The sequence below is a fragment of the Mandrillus leucophaeus genome, unplaced genomic scaffold, assembly GCF_000951045.1.
Source record: "Mandrillus leucophaeus isolate KB7577 unplaced genomic scaffold, Mleu.le_1.0 Scaffold364, whole genome shotgun sequence".
Classification (NCBI taxonomy): Eukaryota; Metazoa; Chordata; class Mammalia; order Primates; family Cercopithecidae; genus Mandrillus; species Mandrillus leucophaeus.
The window spans coordinates 2,271,648-2,297,136 of record NW_012103854.1 but is presented as its reverse complement, the minus strand read 5'-3'; the positions used below and the strand labels follow the sequence as shown (position 1 = coordinate 2,297,136).

General features: G+C 41.2%; 1 protein-coding gene and 1 pseudogene across 7 annotated transcripts in view; one reads left to right on the top strand and one right to left on the bottom strand.

The window, feature by feature from the left end:
• Positions 1–12,024: 12,024 nt before the first annotated feature.
• Positions 12,025–21,120, bottom strand: RPL34 (ribosomal protein L34). 6 transcript variants are annotated; one of them, XM_011989822.1, is made up of 6 exons: positions 20,749–21,062; positions 19,619–19,692; positions 19,439–19,538; positions 19,017–19,120; positions 16,911–17,038; positions 12,025–12,497 (listed from the first exon to the last, which is right to left on the bottom strand). In XM_011989822.1, the coding sequence occupies exons 2-5, from the start codon at positions 19,681–19,683 to the stop codon at positions 16,954–16,956; spliced, it is 354 nt and encodes a 117-aa protein (XP_011845212.1). In that variant the 5' UTR covers positions 19,684–19,692; positions 20,749–21,062; the 3' UTR covers positions 12,025–12,497; positions 16,911–16,953. The 6 variants fall into 6 exon arrangements, with proteins under 6 accessions (XP_011845212.1, XP_011845208.1, XP_011845210.1 ...); XM_011989818.1 differs by lacking the exon at positions 20,749–21,062 and adding an exon at positions 21,094–21,120 and having other exon boundaries at positions 12,100–12,497; XM_011989820.1 differs by lacking the exon at positions 12,025–12,497 and adding an exon at positions 19,959–20,024 and having other exon boundaries at positions 16,908–17,038; positions 20,982–21,061.
• Positions 21,121–21,253: 133 nt separating this feature from the next.
• Positions 21,254–25,489, top strand: part of LOC105546578 — an 80,784-nt pseudogene continuing 76,548 nt past the window's right edge. The window contains exon 1 of the transcript XR_001007122.1: positions 21,254–21,403. The product of XR_001007122.1 is annotated as an uncharacterized LOC105546578 (transcript). The remainder of the gene's footprint in view (positions 21,404–25,489) is intronic.

Genomic DNA, 25,489 nt, shown 5'->3' with positions numbered 1-25,489 from the left:
TCAGCCTCCCGAGTAGCTGGGACTACAGGCGCCCGCCACCTCGCCCGGCTAGTTTTTTGTATTTTTTTAGTAGAAAGGGGGTTTCACCGTGTTAGCCAGGATGGTCTTGATCTCCTGACCTCGTGATCCGCCCGTCTTGGCCCCTCAAAGTGCTGGGATTACAGGCTTGAGCCACCGCGCCCGGCCCACAACAGGTTTAGAATGAAGAAAATCAGACCACAAAATGTTTGTAGACTATTGGCTCATTTGTTATTGTATGCATTTTCCACTGGAAAAAAGTCTGAAGGAACACAAAGATGACTGTGTCTATGTGATGTGATTATAGATTATTTTTCCCTTCTTTGAAACTACTTGTATTTCCTAATTTTTCTGTAATAAGCATATATTACTTTTGTAATTAAAATAAACTTTTATAATAGTACTTTGTAAGAACACAAAGTACTTTCTGGTCTTACACCAGCACATCTGTCTCTCTACCCAGGTGTTCACTGCTGTATTCTATAAGAGATGCATAATAATGCTTCTCATATCTGCTTACATTCAAGTAGGAGTGATTAGATGTTTATTACTATATACCATTACACAGTGAATTGTAATATCAGAAACTCAGGTTCTCAAATTCAGAGACAAAATCTTTTTCACCATGAAATTCCTACCACCTCTCACAGTGCTGGCACATAGTTGGAGTCATTAAATAAGTTGAATGAATTAATAAATGAACCATTGATTCTTCTGTTTCCTTTGATCCTTCAAGGTGTCATCTTAGCAACTGCACTTCTTTAATGTTTATTTAGTTTGTTCCTTCCTCTCTACCTCCACCACCACTTATTAATTCAGATCCACCTGATGTCCTGCTTCTATTTCTCTCCACATTGCACCTAGGGTGCATTGTTTAGGAAACTGAACAAATCTCACTATGCCAACCAAGATGCTGTCTTTACTGCTAGCTAGAGAGAAGTAAGTAGCTAAACGGGAAGTAAAATTTGGTTATTTTTATTCATTACTGCCTTCTATGCTATGTTACAACTTTCCATATTTTAATACTTGTTTTGTGGAAATTTTGGATGTACTCTGAAAGCATCTGCCTAATCTCACACACTTCCCTCCATTTCCTTGCCAAGATGGGAATCAATGACAGCAGGCAGGGCCGAGCACAGTGGCTCATGCCTGTAATCTCAGCACACTGGGTGGCTGAGGCCGGTGGATCACCTGAGGTCGAGAGTTCAAGACCAGCCTGGCCAACATGGCAAAACTCTCACTAAAAATACAAAATTAGCTGAGCATCGTGGTAGGCATCTGTAATCCAAGCTACTTGGGAGGCTGAGGCACAAGAATCAGTTGAACCTGGGAGGTGGAGGCTGTCGTAAACCGAGATTTTGCCACTGCATTCCAGCCTAGGCAACAGAGAGAGACTTCATCTCAAAATCAAACAAACAAAAAAAGACAGTAGGCAGTAGTGCTGGTGATGACAACGTTCACCATTCATTCATTCATTCATTCATCAAGCATTTATGGAGCACGTAGCAGAAACAAGCTGTCCTAAATGCTGTCAGTGCCAAGATAACCAGTGCATAACTCTTATCCCCAAGAAACTGTTATCCTAGACTGAGGAGAATGCACGCTATGGCAGAACTGCCTGAGAAGCACATGCCTATCGGAAGTTTGGGCCAACTGGACTTGGAGAGACCTGAGGAAATAGTGATTAATTCTCACAGGTAGGCAGGGTGCGGTGGCTCACGCCTGTAATCACAGCATTTTGAGAGGCCGAGGAGCGTGGATCACTTGAGGTCAGGAATAGCAGGTCAGGAGCAGCCTGGCCAACAAGGTGACACCTGCCTCTACTAAAAATACAAAAATTAGCTGGGTGAGGTGGCACATGCCTGTAATCCCAGTTACTCGGAGGCTGTGGCAGGAGAATTGCTTGAACCCAGGAGGCGGAGATTGCAGTGAGCTGAGATCACACCATTGCACTCCAGCCTGGGTGACACAGCAAGACTCCGTCTAAAAAAAAAAAAAAAAAAAAAAAATTCTCAAACAGATAAGGAAAAGACAGGCATACAGAAGTGCTCATATTTGAGCTGCAGCATTGATAGAAGAGCTGGATTCCTGGGTTGGGAAAAGGCTTTCAGGCATGTGGGCAAGGCTGAGCAAAGGCAGAGAGATGGGAAAGCCTCAAAGAAGGTGATAACAGAGTGATGGTGATGATGGAGGAATAAAAGTGGAGATGCAACCTAAAAAAGAAGAAGCCTGAATAGAGAGGGTCTTTCAATGTCATGATGCTTTTAGATTTTATTATTTAGACATAAAGAAGTATTGAAGGATTTTAAAACTTGAAATGATTAGTATTGTGTCTGGAAGAATAGATGAGGTGACAGAAAGACCTGAGGCACAGAAACATTTTAGGACCTTAGTGTGGAAGTCCAGATGAGAGATAGCGAGGGGCTGAGACAGACTGGGAGTGAGGAGAGCAGGGAGGGTGGTGGTAAAGCAAACGCTATAAAAGATATATAGTATATATAGTGTGTGTGTATGTGTGTATGTGTGTGTGTGAGCTGGAGTCTCACTCTGTCACCAGGCTGGAGTACAGTAGCTTGATCTCGGCTCACTGCAACCTCTGACTCCCTGGTTCAAGCGATTCTCCTGCCTCAGCCTCTCAAGCAGCTGGGATTACAGGCACCTGCCACCACGCCCAGCTAATATTTTTTAGTAGAGACGGGTTTTCACCATGTTGGCCAGGATGTCCTCGATCTCCTGACCTCATGATCCGCCTGCCTTGGCCTCCCAAAGTGCTGGGATTACAGGCGTGAGCCACCGCACCCCACCATAAGATCTTTCTGTGCAGATAGAAATATGAGAATTTGATTAAAAATAAATGTAGGGCTTGAACACTCTGGAAAGAGAGGGCTCTGATGAAAGTGAATTGTGTAACAATGGCTCCAGGCAACACTACAGCTGTGTCCAAGAGCTGGACCAGAGAAGGCTTTTCCTGGAACCAGAGGAGAATGGGAAAATGGCCAGGGTCAAGCAGTAATTCCACGGATAGCAAGAGGCAAGGTCAGAACAGAGCTTCTGCACCCCAGGGACTCGGATTATACATGCACCCCTCCCATCACCCTCAACCCATCCCAGCCTCACGGAGGGACGTGCAAGGAGTGGGAGACAGAGGTTCTGCCACCTGCCTGATAAGAACGATTATTCTAGAAGGACCCTCCAGGAGGGACCTTGGCAGAGTCAGGAAGATGGTCGCTGGAGCATGGGAAAGAGATTTAGGGTTGGAGATCCAGGAATCAGCAGCATGTAGACGATAATGGAAGTCATCACAGTGGAAGAATGTGACTACACATGAGGTGGAACTGGTCAGGGTTGTTATTGGGAGGGTCACAGACCTCCTTGCAGAGCTGAAAAAAGCTATGAACTCCTTCCTAGAAAAATGCACGTGCGCACACACACACACACACACCAAATGTAGTGTATAATTATAGGAAATTCACAGAGTAAAGTTAAAAGAATGAGAGAGAAGAAAGCTGAAGATGGATGCCTAGGGAATCACCCCCATGATTAGGAGGATACTACAAAGTAAATACAGCAAGATCAAAGGAACAGAAGAGCCAAGGGAGCGGTAGCAAAGAAGCCTTGGAAAGGGAAGTTTCCAGCATGTCAGATAGAGTGAAACCGAAACAAGACATTTAGCTTGACAATTAGATATTGGTGACTTTTGGCCAGTAAGTACAATATATTGTCAAGCACACAGTATTATAATGACTTGAGTTTCTGAGCACAGTGCCTGGGACATGGTATCATGATAAATGCTTGTAAATATTAGATGAATTAATTCATTAATTTCAGTAGCATGTTGGCAGGAGAAGCCAGATTGCAGAGGGCAGAAGTAGTGATAGGGATTTCAAAAATAATAGTAGTGAATGATTTATGGCACTCAACACAGCTGTGTATGAACAAAAGAAGACAGCTGAAGTGGTAATGACAGAGGTTTTTATGGATGATGAGACTTGGGCATGTTTGTATAAGACGAGAGAATAAAACTGTGGAGAGGAAGGGACCAAAGATGTCAGAGGGAGGGGAAAGAGTTAAGTAACTGAATAGAATCAGGGTCATGGCAAGAGAGTGTGGGATAGAGTTCAACAGCGGTAAAATTTACCCTGGAAAAGATGCATGCCATCTGCTAAAGAAAAGAGAGCAGAAAGAAGAGTAGAGGCATAAGGCAACCAACACTTAGTATCTACTATGCACGGGAGTTGTATTAGGTTGTCTTACTTAATCCATCCAATAATTCTTTGGAGTAGGCATTATTAATTTCATTTTTTAGATAAGAAAACTGAGGCTCATAGAAATTGGGCAACATGCTCAAGTTGACACAGCCAGAAATTTATAGAGCTCCGGTTTGCCAATTTCAAAGCCCATGCTTTTACAGACATTAAAGTTTTGAGGTGCCAAAGATGAAAAGGGAGTTACAGAAGTTCATAACTGATAGTTTCTACATTTACAGGTATTAGAAGGCTGCTGGGAGTAAGACTGAGTGTTGCATTAGGAAGAGAGGTAGAGTTGGGACAGCCACTGTGAAGAATAAATTGTTTTGCAACATTAGGGACCCAGATTTAAAAAAAAAACACCCACACATGCACATAGATATTAAAACGTGTTAAAGAAAAATAACTGTATATCTACACGTTTTTTACCTCACTTGCAAAGCTGTTGCAATTCAACTAAATAACAACAGCGTTTTTCTAACAGCTGCCCACATGTAATTCCTTTCTGTGGCCACAGTAGGGCAGGAGTTCTCTTTTATAGGAACCATAGTCCTGCATAATTTTATCCTCAACCAAGTGTATTTTTGATACTTTGAGATTTACAAACTATATTCACAAGCATAATGAAAAGGCAAACTTATTTTAAAGAAACTTGCCTCAATGCTGTGATCAAGTAAATGCAATTAAACATTACATAAATGGGAAAAGCTGCATCCCACAGCATTTGAGCATATCTTTAAAATGCAAATGATTTACTTCTTTAATGATGAAAGAAAAAATCTTGTGAAAGCATCATTTTCAGATGAATAAAATATCAAACCCATGGTATTTTTTATATCTAGTTGCCTTACAAATATTTTACACATAGGCTTGTAAACTAAAAAAGAAAAAAAAAAGTGTATTTGGCACGTTTTGGTAATTGAATCTTAAAAATAAATAATTTCTAGCTAAGCTTTCAAAAGTATACTTACTAGATTTCATTTTCCAATTCAGAAATTTAAAGAGAATTAATAACAAAAATGGTCTACAACACCATTATACAGATGATTCCTCTTTTTAAAAAATAAGATGACATGTTTGGAGTTATAAATTCAAAGAGTACAAATAATTTTAAAAATGCAAAGCAAATGTCACCTTCCCCTTATCATCTTCTCCCCTTCCCTATTGCTTCTCCCTGAAAGTAACCACTGTTAGATTCTTGCGATTGAAGAACATTTTCCCAAGGAATGTTTTACCCTAAGATTAGGAAGGCATTTAAAACAACAGGCTTTAATCACTTCAAAATAATTTGAACCAGAAGCCAGGTTGCAATTTGATTGCACATGTGAAATGTGGCGATGGCCTCAGAACCAAAACTCCAAGTAAATGGCCAGCTATTCCCCCACCATTCCCACTGACACCTTTCAGAGAGAATGGGAAATCAAAGTGCCTGCTCACCTCCAGAAATGATCTTTCCAGAGGTAAAACATTTGGGGTATGCTTAAGCAGCAGCTGTTCCTGCTGTCTGCGAGAAGCCCAGAAAAAAGACTCTATCTCCTGGGCTGTCAATATGGTCCTTTCTTACACACTGAGATCAATTTAACAAAACAAAACAAAACAAAAATATTCTAGCTTAGAAATGACAAGGAATTTAGCCATACACATTGAAAAGTGTGTTTTACATATATCCTGAATAAAGTATCTAACTTTTAAAGAATGTTGTAAAATATTTCCATATGTACATTATATCAAAGTACTTTCCCCAAGTTCAGTTGAAAGGAAATACCCAGAGCATTAGGCCCATCAGAAATGATGTCTCCAGTTGTGGTTTTCAGATGCCCTGCCATGCATTTGCCCAGAAGTAATCAAAGACAGCTTGATACTATCAGCCCGTCTGTGTGTGTGTGGGTGTGTGTGTAATTTCTTACAAAGAGAGAAAAAAAATCATTTTGGGTAAAACATGATACAGGAGGGTATCAGTTGGCTTTCTGGTTTATTTTCAATATTATCACTGCTCTTCAATCGTTCAAAATGAGAAGACTTCATCCTGGCCATCTTGACATACTTTCCGTGTTTCCCTGTAAGTAGGTAAGAAGACAGCTCTTGTACTGCAAGCAGGAAAGAGGCTTACTGAGCATCTCTACCATGAACCATGTGCTCTGTGACATGGACAACACCAGGTATTTCAGCAACCCTCAGAACCTCTGAAATTATGATTACTTATCTTCATTTTTACAGGTGAGGTGACTAAGATGGAAAGAAGGTAAGAAAATTGCTTAGTCACCTAACTGGTTAATAGTAGACCTATGATTTAAACCCATGTTTGTCTAACACCCAATCATACACAGTTTGTACCACATCGTTGTGAAAGGACAGTGCAAGATCCATCTGGGTGAAAATCAGCTAGGAAATCTGTTACCATGAAAATTCTTGGTCTGATTTGCAGAAGTTCTGATTGGGAACATCTTTGATGGAGCTCGGGTATTTGAATTTTAACAAATTTCCCAGAAGAATCCCTAGTGAATCTAAAGTGTGAGACCATTGACAATATTGTTAAGTTCAGATTTTTGAAACAGAAAAGGAAATTTCAGAAGACAAACCTCATGGGAGCTTCTGATGCCAATTTCTGAAGACATGGCAATCCCAAGTGTTTTCTTCACTGCTGAACCTGTCCTTTGCATTACCTCTTAGCTTTGTGTTACATTGAGTAGAGTGATCCTTGACTCTAAACAGACTGAGTTACCAGCTTCCTCTGCTTGAAATTCCCTCAGAAGAAGTCAGTCTTTCAACCCACCATCAGCAATTACAAAACTAAAAATATAAACACTCCTTAAGGAGGGAACACGTTGACTCACATGAAACGAGCATGTGCGTGGGTTTGGGTGTCTTGGGCAGGGGTTCCAGGATTATGTCCAGAAGGGGAGCACACATTTAGGGTTAGCGTGCCCATTGGTCCACTGAATTATTTGCTTTTGGGGTGGGATATTGGCAGGAGAAAGCCAGAGCAGCAACCTCTAAAGCACGGGGCCCAGAGGAGAGGCCCCTTGTCTGAGGGCCGCACTGATCCTAGAGATGAATGGTAAGGACCCAGACAACCTGGCGCCTGGAGAACTCCCTAACCTCATTTCTGTCGCGCTTTCCCTCAGCTTCAGGACCTCCTCCTGCCTCCAGACTATTCTCTGTTGGAAAGCTCTTTCCCACATATCCTCATGGCCACCCTCCTCACTGCCTTCAGGTCTTTGCTTCAATGTCCCCTTCTTAGGGAAGCCTCCCCTCACCAGCGTATTCAAACTGCAACCCCCTACTTTCGCCCTGCATTCTATCCCTTTTACCTGCTTTCTATTTTGTATAGCATTTATTGTTCATATCATGTTTTTTACTTACTTACCTACTGACATATTACTTATTCCTTCATTCATTTATTGTCTGTCAGCCCTCACTGGAAGGTAACCTCCAGTAAGGCGGGGATTTTTGTCTATTTTGTTCATCTTAGTGCCTACATTAGCACTTTGTACAGTCAACGAATTGTAAATAAAACTTGACTGATTGTGAAGAAATTTTACAAATCAGGGGCTTGGTGTCTTTCCCATCTTACATATAAGGGAAACGTTAGGCATTGGAGCAGGATATCCTGGCTGTCACTAGGGGATGACGTGAACTCAGAGATAATATTGAATGGGGTGAGGAAGAATGATGATGATTTTCATTTAGCAACCTTATCCTCTTTCATCTGCCCCACATTGTCAAAAAAATGAATTTTCCTGAGGGAATCCCTTGAGAATGACACAGAGAGCATGGTTGAAGAGGCAGCAATCAACACCTTATTTTATCCATGGGATAAAGGAGTGGCAAGACTCCATGACTCTCTCTTTTGCTTGTTCTCTCTTAAAGATAGAATTGTAGGGCCGGGCGCGGTGGCTCACGCCTGTAATCCCAGCAATTTGGGAGGCCAAGGCGGGTGGATCACCTGAGGTCAGGGGTTCGAGACCAGCCTGACCAACACGCGAAACCCCATCTCTACTAAAAATACAAAAATTAGCCGGGCGTGGTGGTGAGTGCCTGTAATCCCAACTACTAGGGAGGGTGAGGCAGGAGAATCACTTGAACCTGGGAGGTGGAGGTTGCAGTGAGCTGAGATTATACCATTGCACTCCAGCCTGGGCGACAGAGCTAGACTTTGTCTCAAAAAAGAAAAAAAAAAAAAAAAAAAAGAGATAGAAAATTGTGGGAATTACCAATCAGGAAAATATTTCAACATAAACATATATTAGCTTAAAATTCTATGGAGGAAATGGAATGGTAATGTATGTCAAAAAGGCTGGGCACAGTGGCTCACGCCTGTAATCCCAGCACTTTGGGAGGCTGAGGCGGGCGGATCATGAGGTCAGGAGATCGAGGCCATCCTGGCTAACACGGTAAAACTCCGTCTCTACTAAACATACAAAAAATTAGCTGGGTGCGGTGGCGGGCGCCTGTAGTCCCAGCTATTTGGGAGGCTGAGGCAGGAGAATGGTGTGAACCCAGAAGCGGAGCTTGCAGTGAGCTGAGATCGCGCCACTGTGCTCCAGCCTGGGCAACAGAGCAAGACTCCATCTAAAAATACATATATATGTCAAAAAGAAAAAGGGGTGACACAGTGGCTTACATCTATAATTCCATCGCTTTGGGAGGTTGAGGCAGGAGAATCGCTTTGAGGCCAGGAGTTTGAGACCAGCCCAGGCAATGCAGCAAGACTCCATCTTTTTTTTTTAAAAAAAACAAAAAACATTTTACAAATTAGCCAGGTGTGGTGGTACATGCCTGTAGTCCCATCTGCTTGGAAGGCTGAAGCAGAGGATTGTTTGAGCCCAAAAGTTTGATGTTGCAGTGAACTAGGATGGCACCAGTGAACTCCAGCCCAGTCAACAGAGCAAGACCCTGTCTCTAAAAAAACAAAACAAAACAAAACAAAATGGAAGAAAAAAGAAAAAGAAAGAATATAAAACTTCCAAATGTCAGAAAAGCTTATTTCTGTCTTTTTGAAAACGGCTACTATACCATAAAAAAGAACAAGATCATGTCCTTTGCAGGAACATGGATGGAGCTGGAGGCCATTATCCTTAGCAAACTAATGCAGGAACAGAAAACCAAATTCTGCATGTTCTCACTTATAAGTGGGAGTTAAATGATGAGAACACATGGACACACAGAGGGGAACAACACACATTGAGGCCTATCGCAGGGTGGAGGGTGGGAGGACGGAGAGAATCAGGAAAAATAACTAATGGGTACTAGGCTTAATACCTGCGTGATAAAATAATCTATACAACAAATTCCCATGACATAAGTTTACCTATATAACAAACCTGCACATATACCACTGAACTTAAAAGTTAAAAATAAATAAATACATATATAAAAACTCAAAAAATGGCTACTATGGGCCTTTTCATACGCTTAAAAATTGATAAAACTTCTCTTTAAAAGTATTACAATTTTCACTCTGTTGGAAATTATATCCTTTGCAAGGATTTATATTTTGAGTGAAAACTTTTAGATAACAATCTGAAAATGTGCAAGAGTCTACATAACTTTCCAAAATGTTAAGGAGTACTCAAGTAAAAAGAAATATTTAAAGATCATTGCACTGTACCATTGTTTTAGTGGTATGCTGCTATCTAACAAATCACCTCAAAATTGAATGGGATTTATAAAGCAGCCATTTTATTTTTTCCCACCATTCATTGGGCTGATTAGACTTAACAAGGCAGTTTTCTGCTGGTCTTGCTTAAGGTCTCTCATGCAATCACAATCAGATGGCAGCTGTGGCTAGAAGCAGTCATCTAGAGCAGGGTCCCAAACTATGAGCTAAGGACCAAATCTGACATCAGTTTTTGTAAACAGAACTTTATTGGAACATAGCCATGACCATTTGTTTATGTATTGTCTAGGGCTACTGACACTCTACAATGGCAGAATTGAGTAGTTGTGACAGAGAGACCATATGGCCTGTGACATCTTTATATGACTTACACTAAGATGCAATAAACATGTGAATTTTCTTCAAGACCATTTGTTCTTTAGACAAGTCAAGCTGTAAGCTTATTTTCAACCCTAGAATGAGAGAGCGCTGAGAGAGTAAAGCCTTTAGGCTATTTGCACAGGCCAAGGAATATAGAAGCTGAATGAGTATCAAGGGAATTTGGTCAACAAATTTGATCCTTTTCCTCCTTAATGGCAGGTAGTTGGTGCCTAAATTATCTAGGGGATTGCATAATTTAAATATCCCCTAATGCAGAGGAGGATTTATTTGCTCCTAACTAAAACAGTTTAGGAAAGCTTTTCTTTTGCTGGTCTCCCTTAGGATGGAAAAGTAGCCCTGGGGCCACACAGGTATACTGAAAGCTATGTGCTGACAGGGATGTTCCTTCTTAGTGATTAACGATTAATTCACACATTTCAGGTTTATTGGCCTCTAAATATTGAGAGTGAATTGGATTGCCTGTGTTTTGTTTTTCGTACAAGCTATTTCTTGACTTAAGGCATTTGCACATGTTGGTTTCTATGTCTGGAGTGTTCTCCCTTTCTGTCACCCAGCCAACACCTACTTATCTTTGTTGTGAGCTTAAACATCATTTTCTCAGAAAAAGCCTCCCTTAACTCCCCCATGAGGTTCCCTTTCCATATTGTTTCACAGCACTGTGGACTTTCTTTTTGTGACTATAATCCTAGTGTGTGCAACAACAAATGTGTTTATGTTCCCCATTTAACATTGTCTCTCCTGTGTGCCACGAGGCAAGAGAAGAGTCTCATCTGCTTTGTTGATTACTGTATTAACACTTACCCAGCAGCACAGTTTCTAGTACAGGGTAGTTTCTAATATTTGTCGAGTGAATGAATGAAAGCCAAAGCAATTATAAAAGAATGTAAATGTTTGGCAAAAACACTTACATAATCCTTCAGGTTAAGAAACATTTAAGAAGATTTATTAAAAATTATTGAATAGCTAATATTTTGGAAACCCAAAAAGCATCTTTTCATTCAGAATTATCGCAGATCTTATCCTTTAATTTAGAAAATGTTAGGGACTGAATGTTTGTGTCCCCCTCAAAATTTATATGTTGGAATCCTAACTCCCAATGGGATGGTGAGGCTTTGGGGAGGTATTATAATTAGATTTTGAGGATGGAGCCCTGATGATGAGAGGCCCTTCTAAGAAAAGACATGAGATAGGTGATCTCTCCACCACGTGTGGATACAGCAAAGAGATGGCCATCTGCAAACCAGGAAGAGACATGGAATCTGCCAGTGCCTTGATCTTGGACTTAGCTTCCAGAACAGTGAGAAATAAATGTTCAAGCCACTCAGTCTGTGTGGTAGTTTGTTACAGTAGCGTGAACTGAGACAGAAATGAAATTCATAAAGACAGTGTTAACTTCTTTTTTTGAGACGGAGTCTTGCTCTGTAGCCCAGGATGGAATGCAGTGGCACAATCTCGGCTCACTGCAAGCTCCACCTCCCAGGTTCACGCCATTCTTCTGCCTCAGCCTCCAGGTAGCTGGGACTACAGGCGCCCGCCACCACACCCAGCTAATTTTTTGTATTTTTAGTAGAGACAGGGTTTCACCGTGTTTGCCAGGATGGTCTCCATCTCCTGACATCGTGATCCGCCCACCTCGGCCTCCCAAAGTGCTAGGATTACAGGCGTGAGCCACCGTGTCCAGCCAGATAGTGTTAGCTTTTCTACACCTGGTTTAGAATACTGTTTACCACATCTAGTTTTTAAGAAGACGAAACTTTCCCCTTTGCAAGATTTTTAATTCTTTTCCCTTCCATTCATGCGGAGAACTGGTCACACAGAGAACTGGATTCAGTCAAAGGCTTGTTTTGGATTTTATAAAATCAAACCCCAAACTCTTTACAGAATCACAGTATTAATAAGTACTTACCACAAAAATTTGTACAGTACAAGTCATTATCAAACATGTACCAGATATATATCAGAGCTCCTGGTACCAAGAGCATACTATAGTAGTTGTGATCACAGACTATAACTTGAGTAATATCTAGGGATGTGCTGGTAGTATTTAACCTCCAGCTCTCTGGGGGAAAACAGGATTTTGTAGCATTTGCTGAGGTGTTAATACTCTCACCGTAACAGTCTCAAGGTGCCAACCAGACGTCATTGGATGCAAAGCTGGAAAGAGATGCCCACAACTGGCTCTCGCAAGCTGAGGTGAGGTAGCTCCAACACACCAACTTGTACTATTGGACCTAATAATGGCAGAATAATTATTACCAGCAATAAATAACCTACTTTAGACAAAAATCGTAACATTCAGAACTGCTTCACAATCTTATTCTGTGAGGATTGTGTGATTTTAGTTGGTTTGAAGATGCATAGTTTACAGTGAAAATTGGACATAGCCCTAACTATCAAAACTCTGGAAGCCCAAGCTCTTAATCATTAGGGTAAAGATTATAGGATGTTGTTAAGTTACTAAAACAAACTTGATTTGCTTATTTAAACATTTGGAGATTTAATGTTTTTAAGGGTAAAAGAACCCTTTCAACCTTGTAACAGAATCTATAAGCAAGTCAATGGAAGGAGAAATATTAGACTTTAAAAAGAAGACCACTGACTACATTCACATGTCTTTTTAGGAACCTACCAAGAATACTTTGTCACACACCTAGAACTGGATTTAGTAAGAGTTTCATTTTGCTTTTTACAAAAATGAAAACCCAGAAGAGTTACAGAATTCATCTGGGTCACTTGGACAGAGTCGTTACTATGTTAACACCAATCAATGCTCTTTGTCTTCTAAATACTGAACTTCAACACCAGCTTGTGAATTTTAATAATTCGTGTAAGTGAAATAATCAGATACATAAGAATGCTCATGTTTTAAAATAGAGAAAAATTGGAAATAGCCCAAATGTTCAAAATAAAGGGAATGTCTAAATTACAGCATGTGAATTTGATACTGCATGCAGCTACTAAAATATTCTTTGAAAAGAAATATAATCACAGGGGTTATGTGGGAGGAAAAAAAGAGTTGAAAGTTTATATATGCAGTGGGCTTCCAGTTTTTACTTAAAATATCTATTTTATTCCTGGAAAACAAGATGGGAAGAAAAACATCCAACTATCACAATAGTGGCTGGGCGTGGTGGCTCGAGCCTGTAATCCCAACACTTTAGCAGGCCGAGGCAAGCGGATCTCCTGAGGTCAGGAGTTCGAGACTTGCCTGGCCAACATGGCGAAACCCTGTCTCTACTAAAAATACAAAAATTAGCCAGACGTGGTGGCAGGCGCCTGTAGTCCCAGCTACTCGGGAGGCTGAGGCAGAATGGCTTGAACCCGGGAGGGAAAGGTTGCAGTGAGCTGAGATCGCATCACTGCACTCCAGCCTGGGTGACACAGTGAGACTCTGTTTCCAAAAAAACAATACAAAGACTAAGTAGCGAACTTGAGATTTTTTTTGTCATTCTATTTTTCCAAACGTTCCAAAAAGTCTACAAAGATGTTTGTAATTAAAACAATTTAACATACAAGGAATTCTTTGAAAAGAATGTACACCTCAATTCCTTTACTTCCTTATGTTTCTCAAAGTTCACCCATTTCGTATTTTGCTGAAACTTGATAGTTCCCACCAGCTAGAGCCAGTCACGTTGTTGTACCTAACTTGCAGCAGCAAGGAGAGGGAGAAGCCTCCCGCCGCCAGCAAGAACTCAGGCTGGGGTGGCAAATAGGCTTTCCCCTCCACAGCAATTTTTCAGAAATTACATCTCAAACCTTTCAAAAACTAGACTGGCCTAAAGAGCAGCCAATTAACTGAATTTAAGTTTTAAGGCACATTATTGAAAGTGCCACTTTTTAGATTGTTACATCAAACACAATAAAACATGATCACAAAACTGCTTGGTGCAGTATATGTAAGCCTAAATCATGAGGAAGTGATGTAAATCTGCCTTAGAATTCAAGCTTTTCAATCCTATCCCCATTTTATAATATTTTCAATATTGTGATTAAGTATTATACAAGATAATTAATTCTACTATGCTGGTTGCTTAACAATCTTTAGGATTGGCAGGTGTTTGGGGAAAGCTAACAGATCTCAATCGTTTGAGATTATGAATGTTGACAACAGGAATCCCAGCTATCATTGATTCTGCTGGCATTTATCAGGGTGCCCGATCATTAGACTTACTCACCAACACAGCTGCAAAAATCCTACCAACAGTACAAATGGCTCTGGGTTTTCTATAACCTCTGTCTCTTCTCTCATCAGTAAAATAGGAATAAAGGTGTTGCAGTTGCTGGGAGGACTAAAACAGATTTGGTGGAGTCAGGCACACAGCCAATCAGGTGTACTGTGGTTAAAATGAAATTCTTAAAAGTGAGTTCAAGCGCCAGCTTTGCCACTTACTAGTTCTGTGACTCCTCTCTTCTTCTGCAAAATGCTAATTAAAAATTTTATATACCAAGAACAAGTTCGCTGGCAGTGGGGTAAAGGTGTTATGAGGTCCTATTTTTCTTGCCTTTTACCTTAAGAGGTATTCTTATTTTTTTCCTATTTTTTAGGCAGGGTCTTGGCGAGCTGCCCAGGGTGGTCTCCAACTCCTGGCCTTAAGTGATCCTCCCACCTCAGCATCCCAAGTGTTGGGAATGGGACTACAGGCGCGAGACACTGAGTCTGGTCTAAGAAAAGCATGTTCTTTTTGGTTTTTTGTTTTTTTGAGACCGAGTCTCGCTCTGTTGCACAGGCGAGTGCAATGGAGCGATCTCGGCTCACTGCAACCTCCGCCTCCCAGATTCAAGCAATTCTCTTGCCTCAACCTCCCGAGTAGCTGGGATTACAGATGTGTACCACCACGCCCAGCTAATTTTTTGTATTTTTAGTATAGACGGGTTTCACCGTACTAGCCAGCATGGTCTCAATCTCCTGACCTCATGATCCGCCTGCCTTGGCCTCCTGAAGTACTGGGATTACAGGCGTAAGCCATGGCGTCCAGCCAGAAAAGCGTTATTTATAAGAGGTAACTCTCCTCTGCTAAGTAGTTACATCATGCCAGTTAGTAGATACATTTTCCTCAACTGAGGAAAATAGTCAAAATTTACTGTACTCCCCAGGTACTTCAGCTTCTGCATTCCCTGATGGTTCAAGGTCTCTGCTCTCTACTCAAGAGATTGGAATAAGCTTGTTATGGCTTTAAGAGATGGTCCTGGCCGTGTGCAGGGGCTCACACCTGCAATCTCCGCACTTTGGGAGGCCGAGGAGGACAGATCACTCGAGGTCAGTTCAAGACGAGCCTGGCCAATATGGCAAAACCCCATCTGTACTAAAAATACAAAAACTAGCTGGGTGTGGTGGTGGGTACCTGTAAACCTCTGGAGGCTGAGGCAGAATTGCTTGAACCCAGGAGGTGGAGGTTGCAGTGAGCCGAGATCGAGTCTGGGCAAGAGCGAGGCTCCACTTAAAAAAAAAAAAAAAGTTGCCAGCCAACAAGTTGGGCAGAGTGGCTCATGCCTGTAATCCTGGCACTTTGGGAGGCCAAGGCAGGCAGATTGCTTGAGCCCAGTAGTTTTGAGACCAGCCTAGGAACACAGTAAAACTGTTTCTAAAAAAAACCATAGATGAGCCAGGCATGGTGGTGCCCACCTGCAGTCCCAGCTACTTGGGAGGCTGGGACAGAGAATCACTGGAGCCCGGGAGGTGGAGGTTGCAGCAAGTCACGATTGCACACCAGGCTGGGCAGCAGGAGTGAAACGTTGTCTGAGCTGGCAAAAACACTACATAGTTCCCAAGAAAAATGAGGTCTGAATTTTAATATTCTGGTCTGGATAATAAATCCAATGTAGATCAGAAACTATACCCTTGACCCAAGGTTTTATATACAGTAGCTCACTCATTTGTTAAATAAGGAGTTCTGAGCTCTCCAAGATACCATTTTTGAACTGAAGTGACCTAAAAGAACAGAGGGTTTAAAAACAATCTTAAAAAGGTTCCATTCCAAGGAACTAGAATACCCAGGTTTCTATGCCGTGAAACTTGCTGATGTAAAGGAGATACTATAATAAAGATCAAAAGGATATTAAAGGTTCAAATAGAAGGGTCATTCCTCCCAAACCACCCCTAAGTCTTAGCCCACAAAGGGAAGGACATTATGCTCCAATGCAGCGGTAGAGCTGTCACCAAAAAAATTCCAGCAATCAGTGACCACCAATTGTTTCTTCAGAAAAAGTAACCCACTGGCTGGGTGTGGTGGCTCGCACCTTATTACCAGCACTTTGGGAGGCCGAGGTGAGTGGATCATCTGAAGTCAGGAGTTTGAGACCAGCGTGACCAACATGGAGAAACCTCGTCTCTACTAAAAAATACAAAATTAGCTGGGCATGGTGGCGCATGCCTGTAATCCCAGCTACTTGGGAGGCTGAGGCAGGAGAATCACTTGAACCCAGAAGGCAGCAGCTGTGGTGAGCCGAGATCGTGCCACTGTACTCCAGCCTACGCAACAAGAGAAACTCTGTCTCAAAAAAACCAAACCAAACCAAACCAAACCAAACAAACAAAAAAAACCAAGAAAAAGTAATCTAAAAATTACAGGGTCTCCAAATACCATACAGAAGCAAAATTTGTATACTAACACATTATAACAGAAAAAGAAAAAAATCATACATACAGCAAGTCTTTTCATTTTTATTACTCAAAAAAGTTTCATTTTTTTATTTAGCTTTTTGACTCTGTGCTTGTGCCTTCAACACTTTCACAACGATTTTCTGCTCCTCGATAAGGAAAGCACGCTTGATCCTAGAAAGGAAAATACCAAATTAATCGTTTCTTTAAAATGAACTTCATTTTTTATTTAGCATAGAGAAGGCAAACATGGTAAAACAACTAAGCAAAGCAATCAGGGAACCCAGGAAACTACAGGAAGCCCACAAATACAGAGTAAAACTTAAAAGCTAAAATTCATTTAAAGCAGGATAATCCTTCAATTTCATGCCAGTAGTTATCTGTTCTTCTCAGTCAAGATAAACTATAAAGTCATCCCCACAGGAGACCACTTATGAGAGTTCTAATTTATTGTTAGGATCCAGGAATAGTGGTATTTCTTGATTTGCAAAACGTCTTAGAATATTTTAACCATATTTATGAAAATTCCCAGTAAAAAACAACACAGAAGGGGCTATGTGCTAAAAACTAAATTAAAAGGTAAAGGGATATTAGCAAGAGACACCTCACCAAAAGCTAGGATTTTAGAGCCTGTTTACGGCCACTTCCACCATACACTAGCTGCACACTGGACAAGTTACCTTCTCTATATTAAGGTACAAAATAGTTTCACACCTATTTAACAGGCAGTTTATGAAGATTAAATTTGGAAAGATTTTCTCGTCTTTGAACCTCCATCTGGGAGTGCATTTTACGGATCACTATCATTACAGTGTTGTACAGGACCTAGCAAAAAGCAGGTCTTCCTAGCATTTGTTCAATCAGTTACCAAGAGAGGTAAAGCACTCCTCCTGCTTCAACTTAAACCTTCCCCAACCCCATTTCCCATTGGTAACCCTGGTTATCAAATAACCTAGCCTCAAAACTCTGGGTTTTCTAATTTCTTCAAATCTCCCCCAAGTGATCCTATCAGAGACACATATAACTGATGTCACTTAAAAATTCCCTTAACTTACTTAAAGCACAGAACACATGCAGACCTGCTCAGCATCACAGCTAACAATGCTAACTTCTAGGCTATCCTGTAAACCTAAGTTCAAATCTTCAGGAGATAAGGCTGAGAATTTGTATTTTTAATAAATTTTTAATAAATGTGCCAATCTGATTTTAATAAATGTGCCCATCTGATCAGCAAAGTTTTAGAACCAAAGGCTGGGGGAAAAAAGCCAAACTTCCTCAGCTTAAAATTCATGACTTAAATCCAATGTACATTTCCATTTTCACCCACAATGTGCCAGATCAGTCTGTACTTTCCTTGCCTGGAATGCCCTTTCTGCACTCCAGGCTGGGCTACAGAGCAAGACTCTGTCTCTCAATAAATAAATAAAGCTAATCTACCTTTTATTCTGCAAAATCCCTCATAATCTGGCTTTTCTTTTCTTTTTTTTGAGACAGAGTTTCGCCCTTGTTGCCCAGGCTGGAGTGCAATGGCGCAATCTCAGCTCACCACAACCTGTGCCTCCCAGCTTCCAGTAATTCTCCTGCCTCAGCCTGAGTAGCTGGGATCACAGGCATGCGCCACTATGCCGTTTCGTATTTTTAGTAGAGACGAGGTTTCTCCATGTTGGTCAGGCTGGTCTCAAACTCGCAATCTCAGGAGATCTGCCTGCCTCCGCCTCCCAAAGTGTCGGGATTACAGGCGTAAACCACTGCACCTGGCCATAATCTGGCTTTTCTATCTTTGTTGTCCATCATCTCCTGAAACCCTATGCTCCACGCACATGAGAACACACAGCTCTTCTGTTCCTACACTTTTAACACCTTCCACACTCCATCTATGTTTGTCCAAACCACTAAGAGACTTTCTTACCCACCTCCTGAACAAAACCAAGTTCCTTTTAATCGCCACATCTAGCATAAATATGTCCCCAAATTGTTACTCTGAATATCATTTCTTGCTTTGTGCAGCATCAATTATCCATAGTGAAGGAAGGATTCTCAAGAATGCAACTGGTTTAAAATGAGTTGTTTCACCATTGTACTGATTAGCACACAGTGTAACATACACACACAAGAATCTGCTAAAGAAAGCCCATTTAAGCATTTAACTTACCTGTCACGAACACATTTAGCACACATGGAACCACCATAGGCCCTGCTGACATGTTTCTTTGTTTTGGACAATCTCATAAGAACTTTAGGTCTTACAGCACGAACCTGCATAAGAAAAACATTAAGATTATTTTGTGATGCTTTAACAGAAATTTCCCTAAATTTTGTTAAGTGTTAAGGGCAAGTTTAAAGTAGGTTACAAAGGGAAATAGTATACTGATTTATCTGAAAGGCATTTTACCGCATTTCCATTTCTCAGATTGGTTTAAAAAGTCTACGTTCTTGGCAGATTTGGCTCATGGATGATTAGTAATTCTCAACCCTCTTAGTGGTAACCTCTCCTTGATTCATTCCATCATGAAGGGATGAAAGCTCAACAAGTTCAAGACTTGTTAGGTTGCTCAAAGTAAAAGGTACACTTACCCCTCGAAGTCTGCCTGGGCACACACCACATGCAGATTTTGGTGCTTTCCCAACCTTCTTGGTATAAAGGTAAACAATTCTATTACCAGGGGTTCGGGACCTAGAAAGTGAAACAGTCAATAGGTTAGCATTTTGTAGAGTAAATGATAATATATACTTAAAATTTTTAGAAATACTTACAGCCTAGTTTTGTTAGAGGCTGTATTGTAGGAAAGCCTACGTCGGTATGTCAAACGTTGGACCATTCTGAGTGCCTATATTAAGAACAGAGTAATATCAAGTCTTTCCATTGTAATAGTAGATAAAATCTCAAAACAGCATTATGTGGTCTATTTCATTCACGTACAAATCCTTGTATGTAACACCCTTAAATTAAGATGTATTATTTATGGAACATTTCCACCTTTCAAAACTACTTGTATTTAAAGGTGACTGATAAACAAGAGGCCAAGAATGTTAGCTTTCCTGATGGTAATCAAATGTGGTACTTCCTTAACATTGTGATGACCAGGCTCCTTACTCAGAGTCTGATTTTGTTTGGAGTGGTGTCCAGAAAAGGGCTACGAGACAAGTTGGAGAAACACTGCTTTCAACAAAGAGCAGAAGTGAGCTCTGAAGTCCAATCCTTAACTATGCCATTTATTGGGAATACACAGGGCAAGGAGCTAGCCTCCTTCTCTCTAAAATGGGAATTCTGCCTACTTTATACAGCTGTCATTAGGATTAAACGACGAGAGCTATCCCTCCCAACACAATGCCTGGAACATGTATCAGGGTTCAATGTCTCGCCCTAAAGCACCACTTGCATAAAGGCATACCCTTTAATACTAATTTTGGTATTACACAAGTTTCCTTGGGTTATGACACCTGCTTTCTTCCCACTTCTGGCAACTTGATGTTATTTAGCAAAGCGGTTATACAGATATGCATATGAGCAACTTCGTTAAGTGAACTACCCAAAGTAAAACATAATCAACATTTGAACTAATTGTCTTCCCATTCCGCACCTTGTAACCACTTCATAACATTATTTTGTTATTTAAAAGAGCCTGCATTTGTTGTCACAAGCCTCTCATTATAAAATTAAACTCAAACAGAACTACCAGACACCAAAACTTGACACGTAAAGTCAGTGCGAGTGATTTACAAAGCCACTATTCTGTTTGCATCTCCAAAAGCAAGACAGAAACTTCTCTCTCACTAACACATTTTTCTCTTCCTAGACATGGGCCTTGGAAACAGAAGGCAAATAGCGAAACCACCACCCGAACTTGCCAGTCCCCGCCCTCCCAAAGACTAAGGACGTGTACAGGCGTGCTGTGGAAACGTGGGTGCAAAATCTGAAAACGTTCGGCGATTTCCCAGTCTCAGACCGCCAAACCACAACTCGTTTGTCTCCAAACGCTGCACTTGGAAAGGAGCAAACTCCCGGGTGGTGAGCTCTGGCTACTCGCGGCTTTGGAGGGGCCACCAAGAACAAGGGATTTCCGAAGATCAAAGAAAGGAACTTCCTCACCACCAACCTCCCTGTTGTGCCCCTTACCCCTACGCCAGCTCAAATGAATGCTCCTGAGAGCGCTAGGCTTCCTCAGCTCCTCGGATGGCAGCCGATTGTGAAGGAAATAAAGACAGGGAAAATACAACAACAGCCATACCTGCAGACAACGTCCCCGGAAGAGGAAGAAAAATGCCTTTGCGAGTTCAAAGGTCAAATAGAATTGCGCAGGACAGGAAGTTGCGTCAGAACCAGCGGCACGGCGGAGAGTGCGTATCCGTGTTGTACGGAAGCCGACGCACCTTTCCGACGTGGGCGGAGATGCAGGGAACCGCCACGTTGTACGGCAAGCAACTTGCCGCCCCAATTTGGGCGGGGATGCAAACTGGCTGTCTCTATCAAGGCCACGCAGAAATCTATTGGGAATCGCTGTAGAAACAAACGCAAATGACAAGCCGCAAAGGGCAGAGGTGGGACAAAGTCAACTTCCTTCGTTTTCATGGAAGCTACATGTTTAATCTAAAGGGCTCCAGCTCTGTCGTTAGACCTGTGTTTAAATCTCAACTCTTGACATTTACGGTTAAGGGACCTTCGAGGACCTTCCCTTCTTTAACCTTCCCTTCTCTTTCCTTGTCATTTATTCAGAGCACAAGCTTTACAAACAAATTGGGATTTTAATCCAGTGTCTGCTAATTATTAGCTGTGTTACTTTGAGCAAGCCCTTAAATCTCTAAAAGGAAGATATTAGGAACTACCCTGCCGTGTTATGTCATGATCAAAGGCATTATGAAGTTAAAACACTTAGCACAGGGTCTTATAGAGAGGAAGTGCTCAGTAAATGATTGCTAATCTTATGATTATGTACAAAGAGCTACTTGAGGCTTTTCATGGGTGGTAAAGTTTAACCTTTAAAACAGTACGTAAAATTTTACGTTAAGTGCACATGTGTATTTTTCTGAGAGGAGGGTCCCTGGCTTTCATCACCCTGTCAAAGGGATTCATGACCTCTAAAAAAGTAAAGAACTCTTTGCCTGGGCTCTAAGGGAGAATGCTAAAAGGGACCTTTAAGTTTTTAGTCTTAGATTAGGCTCCCTGGAAACACACCTCCGAGAGACTTGAGTGTTGGTTTATGGGGAGCGCTCTTAGAATGCACCTCCAGAAAGCTGAGAAAGGTGGGGTCAGGTGATTCACAACGTGGTTGCAACTGAGGCCTCAGCTGTTCCAACAGGGAGCTCTGGAATTAGGATAAACATCATAGTTGTCCCAAACAAGCTAGTAAGCTCTGCCTTTGTGCTCCCACATCAGCCAGTTCTTGGCATGCTGCTCCCTGACCATGGGTGAAGCACTTTCCTGAAGCTGAAGGTAACGTCCAGTGAGGAAGAGAGCTGTGAGGCAGCTGCATTGCCCCAGAAGAGAGGATTTGGGTAGAATATCCCAGTACCCACTCAAATTTCCTTCTAGGATTTCTAATCCATCTGACAAATCAAGAAAGCAGGCAAGTGACTGAGGGCATGTAGTCTGTCTTGAACTGTGAGGCCTATTAATTCTATCAAGCCTCACATCACTGCCATCTTTGTCACAACACCAGATGGAAGGCTCTGGTTATATCCTTCCCTCTGCTCACTCTCAAATAGCTGCTTCTCCCCTGACCTTGTCATCAACTGCTTCCCTCTTTTCCAGTCCTTTGATTTTTGTCTTCTGAAATCTTTTTCGTCTCTGTGCCAGGCATTGAGATGGAAGCTTGCATAGAGAGACAAATGTGGTTTTTGAATAAATGCACAAATGAATATATTTACTTGCAATATGTTCTCTATATTTCAAGAGAAACTTTGCAGAGCAGAAGAGAACAGGAGATGGGAGCCCTTGCCACATTATATTGTTGTTTACATCTCTGTCCGTGCCTTCGCCCACCCCAGTAGATAAGAATAGTGGTCTCATTATTGTAGTTTTCCCTTAAGATACTTAATCCAGTTCCATAATACTATTTTTCCCTCTCTTTAAATTTGTATTTGCATTTTTTCTTGATCAGTCTTGAGAGAGAGATGGCGATCTTATTAAAAACTTCAAAGACAGCCAGGTACAGTGGCTTATGCCTGTTAATCCTTGCACTTCGGGAGGCTGGTACAGAAAGATCGCCTGAGACCTGGAATCAAAGATCAGCCTGGGCAACATAGCAAGATGCCCATCTCTGCAATTTTTTTTTTTTTTTTTTTAGTTAGCCAGGTGTTGTAGCACATGCCTTTAGTCCCACCTACTCAGGAGGCTGAGGCTGGAGGATCACTTAAGCCTAGAAGTTTGAGGCTGCAGTGAACCATGATTGTGCCACCATACCCCAGCCTGGGCAACAAAATGAGATCCTGTCTCAATAATAATAATAATAATAATAATAGATGTATGAAACTTTGGTATATGACAAAGGTAATAGATTGGTGGGGAAAGATTTGTGACTATTCAGTAAATGAAGTTGGGAAAAATTGTTATACATATGAAAAGAAAAAAAATTGTATCCTTAAGTCACTCTACACAGAAAAAAAAAAACCTTAAATGAGTCAATAATAAGGCTTTAATTTATTAGGAAATATAGGTGAATATCTTATAGACCTTGGAGTAGAAAAGGATTTTTAAAATATGACACAAAAAGCGCAAACTCAGAAAAGACCAATAAATCTGACCACATTACAGTTAATAGCTTTTATCCAAAAACCCTTAAATAAGCAAATGTTAAACCTCAAAGATTCCCAGTCCAAGCCAAAAAAAGTATGATAGGTTCACTTTATTTTAATTTCACAAAAATTTGTAAAATATGTAGTAAGTGCACACAAAAATTAATGAACAGAGAACAAAGAGAGATTAAAAAAATAAATGAGATTATTTAAGCCGGGTGTGGTGGCTCATGCCTGTAATCTCAGCACTGTGGGAGGCCAAAGCAGGTGGATAACTTGAGGCAAGGAGTTCGAGACCAGCCTTGCCAACATGGAGAAACCTCGTCTCTACTAAAAATACAATAATTAGCTGGGCGTGGTGGCAGGCACCTCTAATTGCAGATACTCAGGAGGCTAAGGCACGAGAATCACTTGTGCCTGGGAGGTGGAGGTTGCAGGGAGCCAAGATTGCACCACTGCATTTCCGCTGAAGTTTGCCAGCCTGGGCAACATAGAGAGACTCTGTCTCTAAAAAAAAATTTTTAAGGGATTTTGTACATGTGATTATGATTACTAATCTATAGACTAAAAATGAAGCCAAAATTAGAAGGAGAATGAAGGAATGTGTTACAAGACACCAACAGCTTTTGTTATGCTAAAAATAGAATTCATTATTGGCAGTTGTTTTTTCTTTCTTTCAGTACTTTGAATATATAATTACATTGGATTTTTTTTTTACTTCCATAATCTATTGAGACGTCAGAAATTATTATTTTTATTTTTTTGCTTCTTTAAAGAGAATTTGTCTTTTTTCTCTGGTAGTCCTCTAAAACATTTTCTCTTTAGATTTAGTTTCTAGTAGTTTTAGTATGATATGCTTAGGTTTGCTCTTCTTTTTATTCTGTGGGTAGATAGGGACATTTAAGTCTATATCTTGATCTCTTTCATGAGGTTTAGAAATTTCTCACCCATTTATTTGTTCAAATATTGTTTCTGCCCCATTCCCCACTCTCTTTCTGGGACTGCAGTTGCATACTGTATCCATATCACTGTATCTCAAGATATTTTTCCTGGTAATCAGTTGCTGCATAACAAACCATTGCAAACTTAGTGGCATAAAATAACCATTTTAGTATGCTCATTGATTACATGGATCAGGAATTTCTACATGGTATAATGAGAATAGTTTGCCTTTACTACGTAATGATTGGAGCCTCAACTCAGGGGTAACTTGAACAGCTAAGGTGTGCATGGGTTCTCTAGAGAAACAGAATCCATAGGATATACATTTATTTATTTATTATAGGAATTGGCTCATGTGATTATGAAGGCTGAGGGGCCCTGCGATCTGCCATCTGCAAGCTGGAAAACCAGGACAGTTGGTGGTATGAGCCCTAGTCTGAGTCCAGAGTCCCAAAAGCCAGGAGTGCTGATGTTCAAGAACAGAGAAGATGAATGTCCCAGCTTAAGCAGAGAGAAACTTCACTCTCCTCCACATGTTTTTCTATTCAGACCCTCAACAAATTGGATGATACTCACCAACACTGTTAAGGCAATCTTCTTTACTTAGTATACTGATTCCAATGCTAATCTCTTCTGGAACCACCTTCACAGACACACAGAAATAATATTACCAGCTCTCTGGGCATCTCTTAGCCCAGTCAAGTTGACACATGAAATTAATCATCAGGCTGGGCATGGTGGCTCACACCTGTAATCCCAGTGGCTTTGGGAGGCCAAAGTGGACAGATTGCTGGCGTTCAGGAGTGTGAGACCAGCCTGGGCAACATGGCAAAACCCCATCTCTACCAAAAATACAAAAAGTTAGCCAGGTATGGTGGTGCACACCTGTGGTCTCAGCTACTCAGGAGGCTGAGAGGATCACTTAAGCCTGGGAGGCAGAGGTTGCAGTAA

Bases quoted from the DNA above. Each gene is read 5' to 3' on its own strand.
- RPL34 (XM_011989818.1), bottom strand. From the start codon at position 19,683: ATGGTCCAACGTTTGACATACCGACGTAGGCTTTCCTACAATACAGCC. The intron at 19,539-19,618 runs GTAAGTATTTCT...TTCACTTTCTAG, and splicing joins GCCTCTAACAAAACTAGGCT to GTCCCGAACCCCTGGTAATA. The intron at 17,039-19,016 runs GTAAGTTAAATG...TTTCCTTTCTAG, and splicing joins GCTAAATGTGTTCGTGACAG to GATCAAGCGTGCTTTCCTTA.